Here is an 18,396-nt window from a genome sequence, read left to right on the forward strand (position 1 = left end):
GGGAATCGCACGAGTTGGAAAATCTGAACTTTAGCTGACTGGTTAGCTAACTTTAACCAATGAGGAGCTTGCACTTGTAGGTGCGTAATTGTGACGTAGCCCCTGTTGTTAGTGTCCAGAAGGAAAATCCTGCAGCAGACACGTGAGAACAGCTCATCAAACTGGGCTGGGCTCAGTCAGAAGCACCGCTGAAAGTTTCCATCTTCCAGGTACAGTTTCTGGAGGAGTTGATGAGCTCACAGAGCTGGGTGCACCTCTGAAAGGATCTAATGGACTTAGACACGGCGCCGAACGACTATATAGCCTTGTTTTTCAGCCTTCCTAAAGCACATAAAGCACAGCTACTCTCTCAATAAAATCCATGATAGCCATTTAGCAATGAAACTGGAGTCACTGGGCAGACAGAAGCCCCGCCCATGAAGTGAATCCGTGTCTATTGTGAAGTGAATTTGACATGTGAATGAAGTGAATTTGACGCGCAAATGAAGCGAGTGAAATCAAAATGTTCACATGTCTATTTAAGCGCAATTGATTAAAAACGCGGGGTTGTAAACACCCCATTGCAGAACCATACCAATCAATCTAAAATGATTAATTCTTTCTAAATAAAGTCATCTAGTGAAACTTTTCATATCGCAAAATATATCGCAGAAAACAAAATAACTCAATTTCAGACTTTTAAAATATGATAAAGACCTAATAAATAAATATGATGACAACTAGTTTGAGCCCCCACCCCCCCCATCCCCCCGCCTTCCTAAAATTAAATTTTTGATATCTAAGACATTTTAAGACCCTACAGATACCCTGGTTAGGGTAGGCGTAAAAATACAATTAATGGGCAATTTAGTAAATAACATAAATAATACTCAGTACAACTAATGTTTTTACGTTACTAGGATGGTTGGGTGTAGGGTTAGGGTAGGGGTAGACATTAAAAAATACAATTAATGGGAAATTTAGTAAATAACAATTAATACTCGATACAAACTACTGTTTTTACGTTACTCTGAGGACTGGGTTTAGGGTTAGGAAAGGGGTAGACTTTAAAAAATACAATTTATTGGGTAATTAAATAAATTACAAATAATACTCTGTACAACTACTGTTTTTACGTTACTGTGACGGTTGGGTTTAGGGTTAGGATAGGGGTAGACGCTAAAAATAACAATTTATTGGGTAATTTAGTGAATAATATAAACAATACTCAGTACAACTACTTTTTTACGTTACTCTTACAGTTGGGTTTAGGGTTAGGGTAGGGATAGATGCTAAAAATAAACTTTATTGGGTAATTTAATAAATAATATAAACATTACTCCCTACAACTACTGTTTTTACGTTACTGTGACGGCTGGGTTTAGGGTTAGGATAGGGGTAGACGCTAAAAATTACAATTTATTGGGTAATTTAATAAATAATATAAACAATACTCAGTACAACTACTTTTTACGTTACTCTGACGGTTGGGTTTAGGGTTAGGACAAGGGTAGATGCTAAAAAATACAATTTATTGGGTAATTTAATAAATAATATAAACATTACTCTGTACAACTACTGTTTTTACATTACTGTGACGGCTGGGACAGGGGTAGACGCTAAAAAATTCAATTAATGAGAAATTGAATAAATAGCATAAATAATACTTTGTACAACGAATGTTTTTAAGTTACTGTGACGGTTGGGTTTAGGGTTTGGGTAGGGGTAGATTGTTAAAAAATACAATTTATTCGGTCATTTAATAAATAACATAAATAACACTCTGTACAACTACTGTTTTTACGTTACTGTGACGGTTGGGTTTAGGGTTAGGATAGGGGTAGATGCTAAAAAATACAATTTATTGGGTAATTTTATAAAAATTATAAAAACAATACTCAGTACAACTACTGTTTTTATGTTACTGTGATGCTTGATTTTAGGGTTAGGGTAGGGGTAGATGTTAAAAAATACAATTTATTGGGTCATTTAATAAATAACAATAATAATACTCGGTACAACTACTGTTTTTACGTTACTGTGATGGTTGGGTTTAGGGTTAGGGTAGGGGTAGATGTTAAAAAATACAATTTATTGGGTAATTTAATAAATAACAAATAATACTAAAAATTGTACAACTACTGTTTTTACGTTACTGTGACGGCTGGGTTTAGGGTTAGTGTAGGGCTAGTCGTTAAAAAATACAATTAACAGGAAATTTAATGAATAATATAAATTATTTTCTTTAATTTCCGGCCGCAGCTGTATCTGATCTAGCATCAACTGTGGAACCCAGCATTTTTAACAATATTTGCAAAACTGTATGTGGTTGCTAGGTGAAAATAGAATGTTTTCTTTTTTAAAAATGATTCTAACATTCTAACAGAGAAGGCAACCCTCTGAAACAAAAAAGGCTAAGATGTGCAAAAAGGCCTGACGTTACTCTTCTGCCTGTATTTGAGAAGAATAAATCAGCGCTGTTTATCCAAGTCAGTGTGTGTAACATCACAGGACAGAAGCAACTAAAGGTATGAACACACACACGACTGTCATGTCAGAATGAGCCCATGAAATTCAAATACACGACTCCAGTTCACTGGCCCAATGCACTTCTCTCACACACACACACACACACATACACATACATACGCAGAGCCCACATAAACCACAAACAGAAATTGACTCTGTCTCTCTCCATTTCTCTCTCTTTTTAACACATGCACACATCTCCACCTAGACGTGCACAATTCCACAGGCCTCACACGCGGCTGCTATTTCTGTACGCTCCCCATCTACTGCCCATTTGTCTCGTAAAGGACACACTGCAAAACCCAACCTGCCACTTTCAGCGCAGGAGAAACAACTTTAATTGCATGTTGTTCCTTTCCAATTCAGTCAGGGAGAAACCAGAGAGAGTTTAACCACGCTGGGAACAAGCACAACAGGCCACACAGCATGACAAACTCAACCCTGCGCCGCTGCCATCGCTAAAACTGCCCGAGGTAATAAACTCGGCATATCTTTCAGCTCAGTTTCCCGTTAAAGCATAGGGTTAAGTGCGTAAACGATAGCTGCATATGTGTGATTTATCGCTAAATGTGGAGGTATACTGTATGTATATGTTTGATAGCTAAATGCTGAGGTAGACCTGGATGCTACGACAAATATGGAAATTTAGGTAAACATTTGATTTTAAATTTCTAAATTGTTAAATTATATAAAAAATATATGTTAAATATGTTACACAATTACAGATTAAATACAAAGTAAAATATTTTGATTCAAATATTTCTAAATTGTTAAATGATATAAAAAATATATGCTAAATATGTATTAAATACAAAAAACTAGCTTTTAAAGTAAAAATATTTGGATTAAAACATTTCTAAATTGTTATATTATATATGAAACTGTTATACAAGTAATAAAGAGGGATTAAATACAAAAAAACTAACTTTTGGAAGTACAAATATTTTGATTAAAATATTTCTAAAATGTTAAAATTATATAACAAATATATGTTAAATATGTTTTTAAATTAAAGAGTGATTAAATACAAAGAAAACTATTAGTAAAAATAATTTAATTAAAATATTTCTAACTTGTTAAATTATAAAAGAAATGTTAAATATGTTTAAATAATTTAAGAGGACTTTTATTGTATTTAATTCCTTTTAATTGATGTATTTAACTGCATTACATTCAACAAACTAGTTAAAATCTTGTAAAATTTTTGTATTTTTTAAATATTTCCCAAATGATGTTGAACAGAGCAAGGAAATTTTCACAGTATGTCTGATAATGTTTTTTTTTCTGGAGAAAGTCTTAATTGTTTTATTTTGGCTACAATAAAAGCAGTTTTAAAATTTTTTATGAACCATTTTAAGGTCAAAATTATTAGCCCCTTCAAGCAATTTTTTTCCGACTGTCTACAGAACAAACCATCATTATACAATAACTTGCCTAATTACCCAAACCTGCCTAGTTAACCTAATTAACCTAGTTAAGCCTTTAAATGTCACTTTAAGCTGTATAGAAACGTCTTGAAAAATATTTAGTGAAATATTATTTACTTTCATCATGGCATCAGTTATTAGAGATGAGATATTAAAACTATTATGTTTAGAAATGGTTTGAAAAAAATCTTCTCTCCGTTAAACAGAAATTGGGGGAAAAATAAACAGGGGGGCTAATAATCCAGGGGGGCTAATAATTCCGACTTCAACTATATATATATATATATATAAATATTTAAATGTGAATGTTAATTAAAATACAAATGGATGAAAAAAAATTTGATTTTAACACAAAATTGTTAAATTATTATAGTTGAGATAACTTTGAACATTACAGATCAAATATAAACATTAAATATTACTATGCTGAGCTAAACATGAATCTGTTGAAAGATGTAATGAAATGAGATGTCAAAAAGACACATTATATCCTAAAAAATTCTATTTTGAATGTTGCTATTAAGAATATTTTATACAATAAGAATGCATTTTAAATACATATTTGTTGAGTTAAACTGGAAAGTTAAATTAATTTTGAGGTCACCCTTTAATATGTTGATAGGTCAGATATGAACATATAAAGAATGAGTTAAATTTAAAACCAAAATAACTGAAAGGAATGAAATTAAACAGTAAATAAATGTAAAAATGGAATTGGTGAATTGTAAGTGTTTAAAAAACAAGTTGAGCTACACATGAAAATGTCCAAAAACAGAATAAATTCAGTTGAAATACACATGAATGTTTAGCTACATCCAAAGTATTTGTGTTCAAATTGAAAAACTCAAAAACAGACATTAAAATGTAAGAAAACGTAATCATTGACTGAAATATGAACTCAAAAAATGCTGCTTATCATTTTTAGACTTCACCTCGGCATTTAAAAACGCACTGGCGTATCAGTACAGGCGTGTGTTTGTGCGGGCATGCATGGGCCGGTGCCCACGTCTGTGCCAGCTGTAGTTACTGTAGCTGGCACTACGTTAATGAGGAGGTCCTGTGGAGGGATGAGAGCGGAGTCTGGGCTGGAAAAGAGAAAGAACCGGATTAAAATTTCAGCACAACACAGAGCCCTAAGAGAGAGAGAACAAGATAGATGGCTGGGACGACAGACACCTCGCGGGCCTGTAAGAAAGGCGGACATTCCACCGCCAACACGTCTGAGAGTGGGGGAGGATCATGGGGGAGGGGGAAAAGAGAGAGAGAAAGAGAGAGAGAGCGAGGTCGCATACAAACAGCGGAGCGAATTGAAGCATTCCATTATTACGCTCGACTGAACCCTGCTCCTCTTTTCACCCTGAACCCAAGAAACACACACACACACACACACACACAAACAGACCAAATACACACTCGCACACACCAAATACACCCTCTCTTTGCAGCTGATACCATCCTTCCTTCAGACTGAACTCAGAAAGAAAGAAAAAAAAAAGAAAGAGGAAAGGGAGGGTGAAACGACAGGATGGGATATGAGAGACAAAAATAGGAATGATGTTTTCTGGACGGACAATTTAAAGACAAAATTGAATTTTAAAAGATGATAACTTCCAAAACCTAGCGGTAACTCTTAAATCTGTTGAGTTTATGCTGTACTTTACACATCAGGTGGATAATTTAATCAATCAGCCGGCAGCTAGCTCTCTGCAACTCTCACATGGTCGCCCACTGAAGCTAAGCAAGGCTGTGCGTGATCAGTAGCTGGATGGGAGATTACATGGGAAAGCTAGGTTGCTGCCGGAAGTGGTGTTAGTGAGGCCAGCAGGGGGCGCTCAACCTGCAGTCTGTGTGGCTCCTAACACCCCAGGATAGTGAAGGATGAGACGATGAGACGTTAAAAAGAGGCCCTGACTCTCTGTGGTCGTTAAAAATCCTAGGGTGCCTATCAAAAAAAAAAGAGTAGGGGGTTCACCCCGGCATCCTGGCCAAATTTGCCTCTGTCCATCACGGCCTCCTAACCATCCCCATATCATAATTGGCTTCATCACTCTGTCTCCTCTCCACCAATCAGCTTGTGTGTGGTGCCGCGCAATATGGTTGCCGTCACGTCATCCAGGTGGATGCTGCACACTGGTGGTGGATCCTCATCCACTCAAGATTCTCCCCATTGTGTAAAGTGCTTTGAGTGTCTAGAAAAACGCTATATAAAAGTAAGGAATTATTAATTATTACTAATATTATTATAGATAGACATATCATTCCATTGGGTTTAATTTGAGTTCAATATAACGTATCAACAGCCTGGATTTAATTTCAAAATAAACATTTTTGTTCAAAACTCAATATAGAATCTAATAAATACTGTTCAAACTGGATTTTAAAAAGATGCTCTCAGATAAATGAACAGAATTCAACAAATATTCAGCTTTTAATGGAAAGTGTCTTTCAAACTCCCCCTAGTGATTAAAAATGTTATTAGGCTCAGAAGACAAATATGCAATCATTTTGTGACAAAAAATTAGCAACCATAGCCATTATTCCACTATTGGGTCAAACAGTTTAAAGCACAGTGAGTTTTCCATGTAGCATGTTACATTTCCATGTAAGCCTGTTACGGCATGGCATTATTGTAAACCTTTGATATCTTAGCTAAGCCGTGCTGGTAGAACTCGTGTGCGTGTGATGTCGCTACTCTGTTGCCTGGCTACCAGTTTCTCCATCTACTTGTTAAGTGTAACGTCATGCGAATCGGCTTCCGGGTCCAATCGCTCTTTCAAAATGTATGGGGAGACTCAACAAATGGTAATAATAAACGTTTACAAAGTGATAAAATACTTTTGAAAATCACGGTCGAAATTTATATATAACCATGCCTAATATCCGACGACCAGAAAGTGATATAAAATATTAGATAAAATATTGGTATCTGTGATGCAGCAAGTCCAAAGACTGTTATATACATCATGATTTTATATATAATTCACTTTAATGGGTGATAGGACTAAAAAGTGGTCATAAACAAATATTTTCTTAATTCAAATGAGTAGCGGCTTGGACCCGGAAACAGTACTCCATACCTCACAACTTAAGCGGATAGCAGGCTATGCGGAAACAATGTATTTCTTTTTTCTGTTATTTAATGAAGTAAATATCCCATACAAATAACATATTATCATCTGTTTACTTATTGCAGTTTACATTACACTTGCATTACCAAGACACCGACTTGCGCATTTGTATTACATTCCAAAGAGCTACGTTATCATCCCCACCACAGAAAATGGAACCATATCCATGCTGACTTGATCAGATCATCACAGAATGAAACGGTTAAGCATAGAGAACCGTTCATCCCAATAATGGAAAAATGATTAATGTTAAAAATGCTACTAGTGGTACAAAAACAATGGTAAACAAGTTTTAAAAAATAAGTAATACCTCTTTAATCTGTCAAAACACAACTCAGATTGGCCTATCAATGATTTACATTAGCTTTCTCCGCCCACATGGCCTAGATTACATCACTTGATTAAAAAAAATGCACTTTAAAGGCTGATAAAGTCATTACTTCATGAAAAATAAGTTCATTTAAACAGTAGAGTACCCTTTTTCGTTATTCTGCTCTATTTGACTTAACATTGAGCAGTCTTTCAATAAGCATGACCACAAACATCTCCACGGTTTACACAGGCGACGATTGATCATGTTATGGATTATGTGTCCATACCTACTGAACACTCAGAGCAAACCGGCCGTATCAAAGAGGCAGAACAACTGCTCACCGAGGGGCTTCCTTTCTCATTGGCTTATTACTGGAGCACTGCAGAGCATGACACGTTCTTATGTTTATTTAACTACGATACTCGCTCACGAACATCTCAGCACCCTTCCCTTTGAGATCCACCTACTGTCACTGTGGATGAACTGAGCAAACGGAGCATGTAAAGCCCTGAGGCCAGGAAGGGGCTCTTAGATGGGGGACGGGATTCCTTTATCCGCTACCAAAGACACATGCATAGAATCATGTAACCTCATTAAGTCAGCAATCACAACAACAACGGCAACCGAGAAGACTTGGATTACAGACGTTCTGGGGTTAGGAAAAAACTGCCTGCGTGAAGCACAAATCTAAATATATACAGCATATGTGCACAGAACAAATCCTCTGCCACATATTAATAACTATATATATCCAAAGAGAATTGGGAAAACATGTAATTTAATAAATATAACACTAATACTCCATATTGTACTAACTTTCATTTTTACATTTATTATTACCGTTAACTTTATCACATATTATAATATATTCAAATTAATCAATAAATACACAATAATACTACTGAACAGTTAAGCATGTTACAATATAATTATTCATCAAACAATAATACATATAATATAAATATACACTATAAATATCTACACAACAGTTCTGTCTAATTCTCGAATCTGATTGGCTGATAGCCGTGCGATATTCTGCAATATCAGCACTCGTACAACCTCTTCACCCTTGTGTATTCCTCTGCCCACATAAAGTGACAGCAGATCAAAAAATGCACTACAGTTTGACAAATATTGCAGCTGTTGATAAACATAATGTACTTTTGAGGCTTTTTAGGCAAGAATGTAGTTGTTTAGATTGCAACTACGCAGTTTATTTATAATAATAATAGTGCTTATTTTAAATATACTTTTGGCGATTCAGCGCGTCCGCAGCCATTAGCCTGTTATTGAGCAGAGCAAAGAGAGTTGATGTTTCACCACAAGATGGCGACAGCGACGGCATAATATGTCCTAAGTAAATTTCTAGTAAATTTCAAACTACAGCAAATCAAATCATACTAAAACTGGTAAGTGGCACTCTAAGTCAGTCTCTCCCCTGTGTATGTTCTAGTGCTGTATTTATACCATAGTAATCTGGTAGTGTTTGCTTTGCTTTGGTTTGTTCGGGGTTATTGTTTGTGATCTCCTGATTGCAACAGAGAAATACTGGGAAATCTCTGTAGACTGATGGCATTTCATGCCGTTCAGCTTTATAATCTTAAAATGCGAGCAAAATCACCTGTTTTGTCATCACTTTAGACATTACGCTAGAGAATCACTCAAATACTAGCTCTAAAGTGACGTTGGTGAATTAGCAATGGTTTCTGCTGTTCTGACGGTCAGCTACAGATGTGAATGAATGGTGGAAGAAAGTAGTTCCTCGTACAAAATGGTTTTTGAGACTTATGATTAAAATGTCGAACAGTTGAATAAACGCAATATCACACTCGTAGTAGTGCGATATGGCTGTATATCCTCACTGGTGGGACACTAAGGCACTCAGTGCTACTCGCACTGCTACTCGCATGATATATACAAAATACTGTACATTATCGTATATTATATGGTAATGTTAGTAGTAATTGTGACCTTACTATTGTTATAATGATTGACAAAAACATTTTGAGGGAAAACTGCAGGACAACTTCTTAATAAATGCTTCTTTTTAAATCAACAACAGATTTCAACATTCTTAATAGAAACTTGGACTAATGCTTTCAATCTGTACATGTTGTGTTTTTGATTACAAATGACTCAAACTTGAAGTGCATCAGATTACTTGTAAACTTTGGCTGTGATTTAGTCACATTATGCAGTTGTTTTCACAAAACTATTAAGCTGGTTTGGACAGACCATAGCATTATATTTCCTACATACAACGAAATGCCTTTATATTTACGCTTTAATATGCAAGTAACAAAACTGAAAAAGGTCAATTAAACAGTGCTTTGAATTCATTGTGAGTGAATTTGGCTGCAAACACACACACACACACACGCACACGCACACGCACACACACGCACACACACACACACACACACACACACACACAACTGCAGTTAACATTTTGCCAGCTATCAAACTAATACTAATAAAAGAAAGAGTGAGGATGAGACGCAGGTACAGAATCTAATGGAGCAGAAACGTTTTACCTGCCTGCACTCCCAGGCGGATTGGAAACAGGCCAATGTTACTGAATGTCACAGTGCGTCGTCTTATGTGTGTGTCTTTCTTGTTTGCGTTTGTACGCACGCACACAGTCATATTTAAATGTCTGACAGTGAGATTTATCTCTTGTTAGAGCCGTGTCTGTGGAATCAGCAGCATGACTTTTCCTCAAATAAACCTCATTCTGACCTTCCGGCTTGCCATGGTGGATTTCAGAGCTTAAAGGTCCCCTGAAATGCAAAGATTTGTTCAATGCTGACACAATTTCAACTAAAATAAGAAGGCAGGGTTGAAGATACTGAGTGGCTCCTCCTATTTTAAAAATAGCCAATAGGATGTTGTTTGCATCACAGCTTTGCTTGTCATGAGATCCACAGTCTATAATAGCAATGCGGAGTCTGTTTATTAATTTCTCTGCTTTACAACACAGAATCAGTGTATATTTCAGGGTTCCTACACATTTACTACTAAAATTCAATGATGCTTCCATGATTTTTCCAAGACTTTTAAGTAAATTTCATGACCTAATGTTTCATGCAATGTCTACATATGTGTGGTAAAAAGAAAACAATGCATGTTCAAATTTATTACAGCATATCGTAAAACATGCAGCAATCTATTCAGTTTCAATTTATATTTATATCCATGTAAAATAGATTTAGATAATGCTTACACTGCACTAATAATGTTAGAGTATGTGATTGGCCAAGGACAGAATAGAAGTCAAGACAACTAACTAACCCATGGTTTCCGCTACATTCATTCTTCCATGGCGGGGCGCCACACCAAAATTCATCCGGCCACGGTTACATTACAGCTTCTCATTCAAAATATTCAGACGTTATTAAAAGGTAAGTGAATTATAACAGCGTAAACTTTTCTGTAACAGTAGTAGTGCTGTGCGTTATTTGTTTTACCCTTTAAGTTGACATGCTGACTGACTGACAGGTGAGTGATGCGTGAGGCTAGCAAACATGACGTAGCTTTCAGTTATGACGAACACAGTTTCCATAATTATACTTAAAGGTCTATGGTTCTACATTCAACAAACAAAGACTTTATTCTGCTGGAAATTATAGCCATTTCACTTTACTTTAGGACGCATTAAAGCCGCTCTGTAGGTCTATTGGAGACATTCATAAATATTCCTAGCCACTCTAATAAATGTTGGAGATATACTTGTTATATAAACGCACTAAATCTCACTTTAGCAGTGTTTATTTGAGAGCGCACAAGAAAAACTGTACTTGAGCAACGTATATTTGAGGGTGTGCAAGAATTTTTCTAGGAAATCGGCGCGCAAGCAAAGAGATTCTCATGCTCGTATTACATAAATGCGATCTGGACTTGCAATACTGCGCTCACGACATTTGTCATTGAAATAATAGGTAATTGGTAGATCTGTGTAAAAGGCCTGCCACCACAGCTGGAAAAATCCTAGAGGAAACATTATCACCTATATTCAAGAATCCAGGTATTTGTTTTCCATGACTTTTCCAAAACTTTGTGGGTTTTTCTGTTTTTCCAAAACTTTTCCAGGCCTGGAAAATGCCATGTCAAAATTCCATGCTATTTCAATTGGCTCTGATGCATCTGTGCAGAATCATACATTAGATCCATCTCTGGACCAGGTTATTGAAATATTGTTATGACTGATAACTGTAGAGGTGTTCAAATAAAGTCCCGTTAAGGCAAGTCATTTCACTCGGCAGCCATCTTCAAAACATCTCTTGGGCATGCAAGTGCAGCTCCTATCTCTTCGAATGAAGAAATATCAAATTCTCCAAAACTGCTTGACATGCTCACAAATAAATTTAATATGTGGAATCACCAATGACAGTTAAATCGCAATTTGCTCATAAATTTTGTTTCTAAATGTTCGAATAATGACAAAAAGCTGCATTTTTTAAATGAAAGCATGGCCCCATCCTGCCTATGGTTCAGGCTGGTGGTGGTGTAATGGTGTGGGGGATATTTTCTTGGCACACTTTGGGCCTATTAATACTAATTGAGCATCGTGCCAACGCCACAGCCTACCTGAGTATTGTAGCTGACCATGTCCTTCCCTTTATGACCACAGTGTACCCATATTCCAGAAGGATAAAACGCCATATCATAAAACGAGAATCATCTCAGACTGGTTTCTTGAATATGACAATGAGTTCACTGTACTCAAATGGCCCCTACATTCACCAGATCTCAATCCAATAGAGCACCTTTGGGATTTGGAAATGGGAGATTCGCATGGACGTGCAGCCGACAAATCTGCAGTAACTGTGTGAAGCTATCTTGTCAATATGGACCAATATCTCTGAGGAATATTTCCAGTGCCTTGTTGAATCTATGCCACGATGGATTAAGACAGTTCTGAAGGCAAAAGGGGGTCCGACCCGGTACTAGTAAGGTGTACCTAATAAAGTGGCCGGTGAGTGTAGATAACCTTAAGACTAACATAATGATACTAACACCCCCAAAAAACCTTTAATATTGATATGACTTTTAAAAAAAGGTGACTTTAAATGCGCAGTGCTGGGGGTCTGGTTTGATCACAGGTAGTGTAATTACGCCACTCCCAGCGCTGAAACAGCCCGCAGCGAGCGCTCTCTGCAACAGGATGCATTCCTCAGCGACAGCAAGACAAGGAAATTGCCACCTAACCTCGACCACATGACAAGGAGAGAGCGAGCAGAGGAACACACACACACACACGTGCACGCGCGCAGACGCACACAAACACACATGCATGACCCAGATCAAGGCGAACAGACAATGCGCGCAGATGCACACACTGATTCACCGCCCACAAAATGTCAGTCGACGGTACGAATCCCGTCATTACTAGATCACCGCGCGTTATGAGGGATTGTGTCATGCATTATTCAGTCTAGTGTAGCCATAAAGACAGCATGGGCGGTACGTGAGGACTATTGAATATCAACTTGTGCATGAATGAAGGTGCGATTTCACCACACTGTGTTTTCCCCCCATAATCAAACCTGTCTGCAGTAGGATTATGAGCTGTTTTGGTGCGGATCAAAGTGGTGTGTGTGTGTGTGTTTGTCTGTGTCTGTATGAACACGCAAATGTGTGTGCAAAGGTGAGACAAAGACGCCTAGCAGACAGTCGAGGAAACACAGAAAGGGTAATCTGAGCTCCTGCCGCATCCCGTCAGAAATAAAAGCCGGTTTACTCACTTTGCTGTGGATTCTTCATCATATTTCGTCTTCAGTTCGTGGAGTTCTGCCTGAGTTGCTTCAAGTGCTGCATGAAAAATGTAAAGCCAGTGTCAGTAAAATTCAACTACGCCAAGTGACATGTGTGTAATTGCAAAAACATTTAACCTGATGGTGGATGTTTTAGCAAACCTGTTTGTAAGGACTGCGTTTTCACATCCGAGTCTTCTGTCCTGCTCTCCTGGCTCTGCTCTGGCTGACTGTATATACACACAGGGCACAATTAAAACAGTTTCCTAATATACAGCTGAAGTCAAAATGATTAGCCCTCCTGTGACTTTTTCTTTTAAAATATTTCCCAAATGATGTTAAACAGAGCAAGAAAATTTTCACAGTAGTTCCTATAGTATTTTTTTTCTAGAGAAAGTATTTTTTTATTTATTTTAGCTACAATAAAAGCAATTTTTCATTTTTTAAAACCATTTAACCAGCATCATAACCAGGTTGACCTATTATACATAGGTTATCATTATTATCTTAATTGCTTATTACTATTTATCAGAGTAGTGTTAGCATATTATTCAATACAAGATGTGGGCCAAAAAGATTATTTTCAAGGAGTGCACGTTAAAGGGTTAAGGTTAATACTATTAGCCCTCTTATGCAATGTTTTTTTTTTCAATTGTCAACAGAACAAACCATTGTTATACAATGACTTGCCTAATTACCCTAACTTGCCTAATTTACCTAGTTAAGCCTTTAAATGTCACTTTAAGCTGAATACTAGTGTCTTGAAAAATATCTAGTATGATATTATTTACTGTCATCATGGCAAAGATAAAATAAATCAGTTGTTAGAACAGAGTTATTAAAACTATTATGTTTAGAAATGTGTTGAACAAAATCAATTCTTTCCGAATTGGTGAAAAAACTAAGGGGGGCTAATAATTCAGGAGGGCTAATAATTCAGACTTCCAGTAATATTGCAACAAAGATTTAAATAAATCAGAATCAACCACAAGCTGTAGTGAAATCTGACGTACTTTTAATGATCATATATATTTCTAATGTGGATATAAAGATATATTTTTTAAACTTGGCCATCTATTGTTTCTCAACTCACCAACAATGCCTCCCAATTACTGTCTAAGTATTCAACCCACTACATTTTGAAACCGAGCTTAGGACTTCACACAATCAGGAAAATTAATGCAGTGTGGGATTTGCGCAACGGTCAGGCTAACCTCTCCTTGTCTGCATAGTTGTTTGGAAGGTTTTCTCCTTTGCTTTGCCTCTCTTCTCTTTCTGATGAGTCCAAGTTCGGATCGACAGCCTCCTCTGTGTTCTTGGCCTGCAGAGAACGCTCATACTGCTCCAGCTTCTCTTTAAGTGCTTTAATAGTGACTTCTGAAGAAAAAAAAAGAAAGATAAAAAGACATCAGGGCATAAAAAGAGGGCCTGGGTGCGTGCGGTTTATATTTTGTCCATATTGTGAAGCCCACATGTCCCAGAAGGATAACAAAACCCTAAATCAGATAAGAAGAAAACCGCTTAATAAACACACCAAATTACATCTTTAAGGAACAATTGGTCCAAAAATGAACAATCTGTCATCATTTACTCAGCCTCAAGTCATTTAAAACCCATGTAACTTAAGCGGAAGACAAAAGGAGCAATGAAGACTGAGACACTTAAAAAGAACGAGGACTGAAGCTTCGACAAGACACAAAAGTGCAATAAAGCTAGTTCATATGACAATATTCCAAGTCGTTTGAAAGCACATGACAGCTTTGTGTGAAAACAAACCAAAATTTAAGCCATTTTTCATGAGCAATCAGACTCTATGATCCAGTTTGAGCAGCTCTCGAAGTAACAGCCCACTTGAGGGAAGATTGTGAGTGAATAATCGCTCACATTTCAGTCCGTTTCTCCATCCAGAGCTGAATTCAGAAGAGTTAGACCTGCACAATTCTGAATAAACTAAGGAGAAAGATCGCCATGCTCACAAAAATATATAACGTGGCAAATTATTAAATTAACAAGCTTATAAGAGGTTTAGACAACACTTTGTAACTAGCTTAAGCAGTATTTAATTTCAATGCATTCAGTTTTGAATCAGAACAAATCTTTGAGAGGGATGATGTAATAACTGACTCATGTTTCATTACTGGATGAATCAGCATTTTTGAACAAACATCTTATACAGACGGTTCAATGACTCACTTGTGAAGTCTTCACGTGTTTTGTTACTGGATGAATGGCTTTAGAACAATTATCTTGAATGAACGATTCAATGACTCACTCAAAAAAACTTCACTTGTTTTGTTACTGAATGAATCAATATTTTTGAATTAATCAATTGAATTTAATTATTCTGTGAGTCTCTTATAAAGACTTTTTTATAAAGACCTTTGTTTTGTTGATGGATGCATTTAGAACGATTCTCTTGAATGAACAATTCAATGACTCTCTCATAAAGACTTCACTTGTTTCGTTTCTGGAAGAATCAACATTTTGAACAAATCTCTTGAAAAATTTAAGACTCCATTTGTTTTGTTACTGGATGAACAGCTTTAAAACAATTGTTTAACAACAATCTTGAATGAACAATTCTATGACTCACTTTAAAATTTAACTTGTTTTATTACTGGATGAATTAACATTTTTGAACAGATTTATTGAATGAATAATTCAGTGACTCTCTTATAAAGGGCTTCAATTGTTTTGTTGATGGATGCATTTACAATGATTCTCTTGAATGAACAATTCAAAGACTCACTCAAAGATTTTCATTAGTTTCTGAAGAAACAACATTTTAAAAAGATTCACTTGAATAAACACTTCACTTACGCTCTCACAAATTCATTTGTTTTGCTTTCACAAATAATCAAAATAATTTTGAACAAATGTCTTGATCATAATTTAAGATACCATTTGTTTTGTTAATGGATAAACTGCTTTAGAACAATTCTCTTAAACAAATGATTCTATGACTCACTCTTAAAGACTTCACTTGTTTTGTTACTGGATAAATCAGCATTTTTAACAGGTCTATTGAATGAATAATTCAGTGACTCTCTTATAAAGACTTCACTTGTTTTGTTGATGGATGTATTTAGAACGATTCTCTTGAATGAATATTTCAATGACTCCCTAAAAGATTTTACTTCTTTTGTTTCTGAAGAAACAACATTTTTGAATGATTCACTTGAATAAACACTTCAATTACTCTCTCATAAAGACTTCACTTGTTTCGTTTGTGGAAGAATCAACATTTTGAACAAATCTCTTGAACAATTTAAGACTCCATTTCTTTTGTTACTGGATGAACAGTTTTAAAATGATTCTATTGAATGAACGATTCTATGACTCACTCGTAAAGACTTCACTTGTTTTGTTACTGGACGAATCAACATTTTTTGCGAATCTCTTGAATGAAGAATTCACTGTTTCGCTTATAAACACTTCATGGACTGCTTTAGGACAAATCTTCTAAAGGAATGACTTATTGTCAACTTTAACGGTTGCTTTTTGCCATCTATTTGCAAAGCAATGTTGCTGACAACCATTATTTAAACCATCAAGTTACTTTCAGAAAGTGATTTACTGTATATTATGATTTACTGTTTTACTACCATAGACAGCACAGTTTATATCTGGACTATAAATTGTAATTCCAGTACTTCTATAATTATTTGATTTTGCATGTAACGTTCTAGTTAATATAATTCATTGTAAATCCGTGAAAAAAAATAGATTAATTTGCTCTCTACAAAAAAACTATACGAGAGTGACAGAATTTTGATTGTAGGCTTAATAAAACGCTAAACACTTTTCCAAGAGGCACGCATTTAAGATGAGCTGTGAGGTAAGAGCTCTGAAACTATCAATAGCTCTATATAAAACAACAGAAGTCAGGGAAAGTCCCCACCATAATAGAAAAATGTGTGTTTGCATGTCTACACACACACACACACACACACACACACACACACACACACACATCCACAGAAAATATATCTCTGATAGAGAGCTTTTTCCTCCTCTCGCTCGGTCTCCGGCACAGCCATCTGCGGTGATTTAAACTCCAGCACTTCAGCGCTGACACATAATCAATGAGCAGCAGTCCCACAAGAGCCCTTTTAGACCCTTAAATGCTAAACTGGACTTTAAACACTGGGAGACTGGAGGATCACTGACCTGAGAAAGATCAGCGTGTAGAATAGGAAGGATTACCTAGCCGAGCGCTCAGACAAAAACACACCTGTGTGTGTGTGTTCATGGACACGTGTGTTTATGTGAGACGGGTTGCATGTGGCTCGTGCGGGACGAATAAAATATTGCCGTTATTGAGCCGCATCGATTAGGGGAATTCCACAGAGCGTGAGGGAACGATCTTTCCCTCTTGTTTGCATTAGAAAAAGAGAGAGGGGAAAAAAAAGAAGCAGGAAACATGTCTGGCTGAAACAGCAGCGGGCCCGAAATAGAGCTCAGATGACTACAGCTCATTTGAACAGAAATAGGGCCCTGTCTATGTGGGTACACTCGTGCGGCCTGCCAACATGACATATGCGTAATACATTTTATTTGCCAAGCGCAGATAAATCCTGTTTTACAGAATGAGAACGCTTGCAAATGACATTTAACTTCTGTTATGTGAACAGTATAAATGAAATAATTATTAAAGAGGACATAAGAGTTCATTAAACTTCAATTAGTCATTAAACTATCAATTAGTATTAAGATTTGGATTGAAAAAACATTAGAAATAAGCTGTGAATTAATCTGTTTCAGAATTTTTAAATAAATGTAATGAATAATGACTTGAATAATGATTTGTTGTGTTTATAAAATAAAATTTAGTTATATGCGTGTGCAGATTTATATTTAAGAACACATATACGATCAAAAATGTGTGTTTCATGCATAAAGAGAGCCTTAGTTTATTTATATTATTATTATTATGCTATTAACTAGACTAGGCTCAAAGATGCACCTATAGGACCTAAGAGCAGATAGTTAAAATACACACTCACCGGCCACTTTATTAGGTACACCAACTTTGTCTAACTGCTCGTTAATGCAAATTTCTAATCAGCCAATCACACGGCAGTGGTCAAGATGATCTGCTGCAGTGACCACTTGTTACAACCAAAGTATGCAGAAGAGCATCTCTGAACACACAACACATCCAACCTTGAGGCGCATGGGCTACAGCAGCAGAAAACCACACCGGGTGCCACACAGAAAACTACAATTCACACAGGCTCACCAAAGTTGGACAATAGAATATTGGA

At 36.3% G+C, this 18,396-nt stretch overlaps 1 protein-coding gene across 6 annotated transcripts in view; it reads right to left on the reverse strand.

The window, feature by feature from the left end:
* Nucleotides 1-18,396, reverse strand: part of cux1a (cut-like homeobox 1a) — a 250,599-nt gene that overhangs the window by 90,686 nt on the left and 141,517 nt on the right. For 4 of the 6 annotated variants that reach the window (XM_056467310.1, XM_056467312.1, XM_056467311.1 and 1 more), the window contains exons 6-8: nucleotides 14,344-14,506; nucleotides 13,268-13,359; nucleotides 13,121-13,187 (exon numbers count right to left, since the gene is read on the reverse strand). In XM_056467310.1, coding sequence (XP_056323285.1) covers nucleotides 13,121-13,187; nucleotides 13,268-13,359; nucleotides 14,344-14,506 — 322 coding nt within the window. The remainder of the gene's footprint in view (nucleotides 1-13,120; nucleotides 13,188-13,267; nucleotides 13,360-14,343; nucleotides 14,507-18,396) is intronic. The other 2 variants (XM_056467313.1, XM_056467309.1) reach the window with 1 other exon arrangement.

Source organism: Danio aesculapii, chromosome 10 (assembly GCF_903798145.1).
Source record: "Danio aesculapii chromosome 10, fDanAes4.1, whole genome shotgun sequence".
NCBI classification, from domain to species: Eukaryota; Metazoa; Chordata; class Actinopteri; order Cypriniformes; family Danionidae; genus Danio; species Danio aesculapii.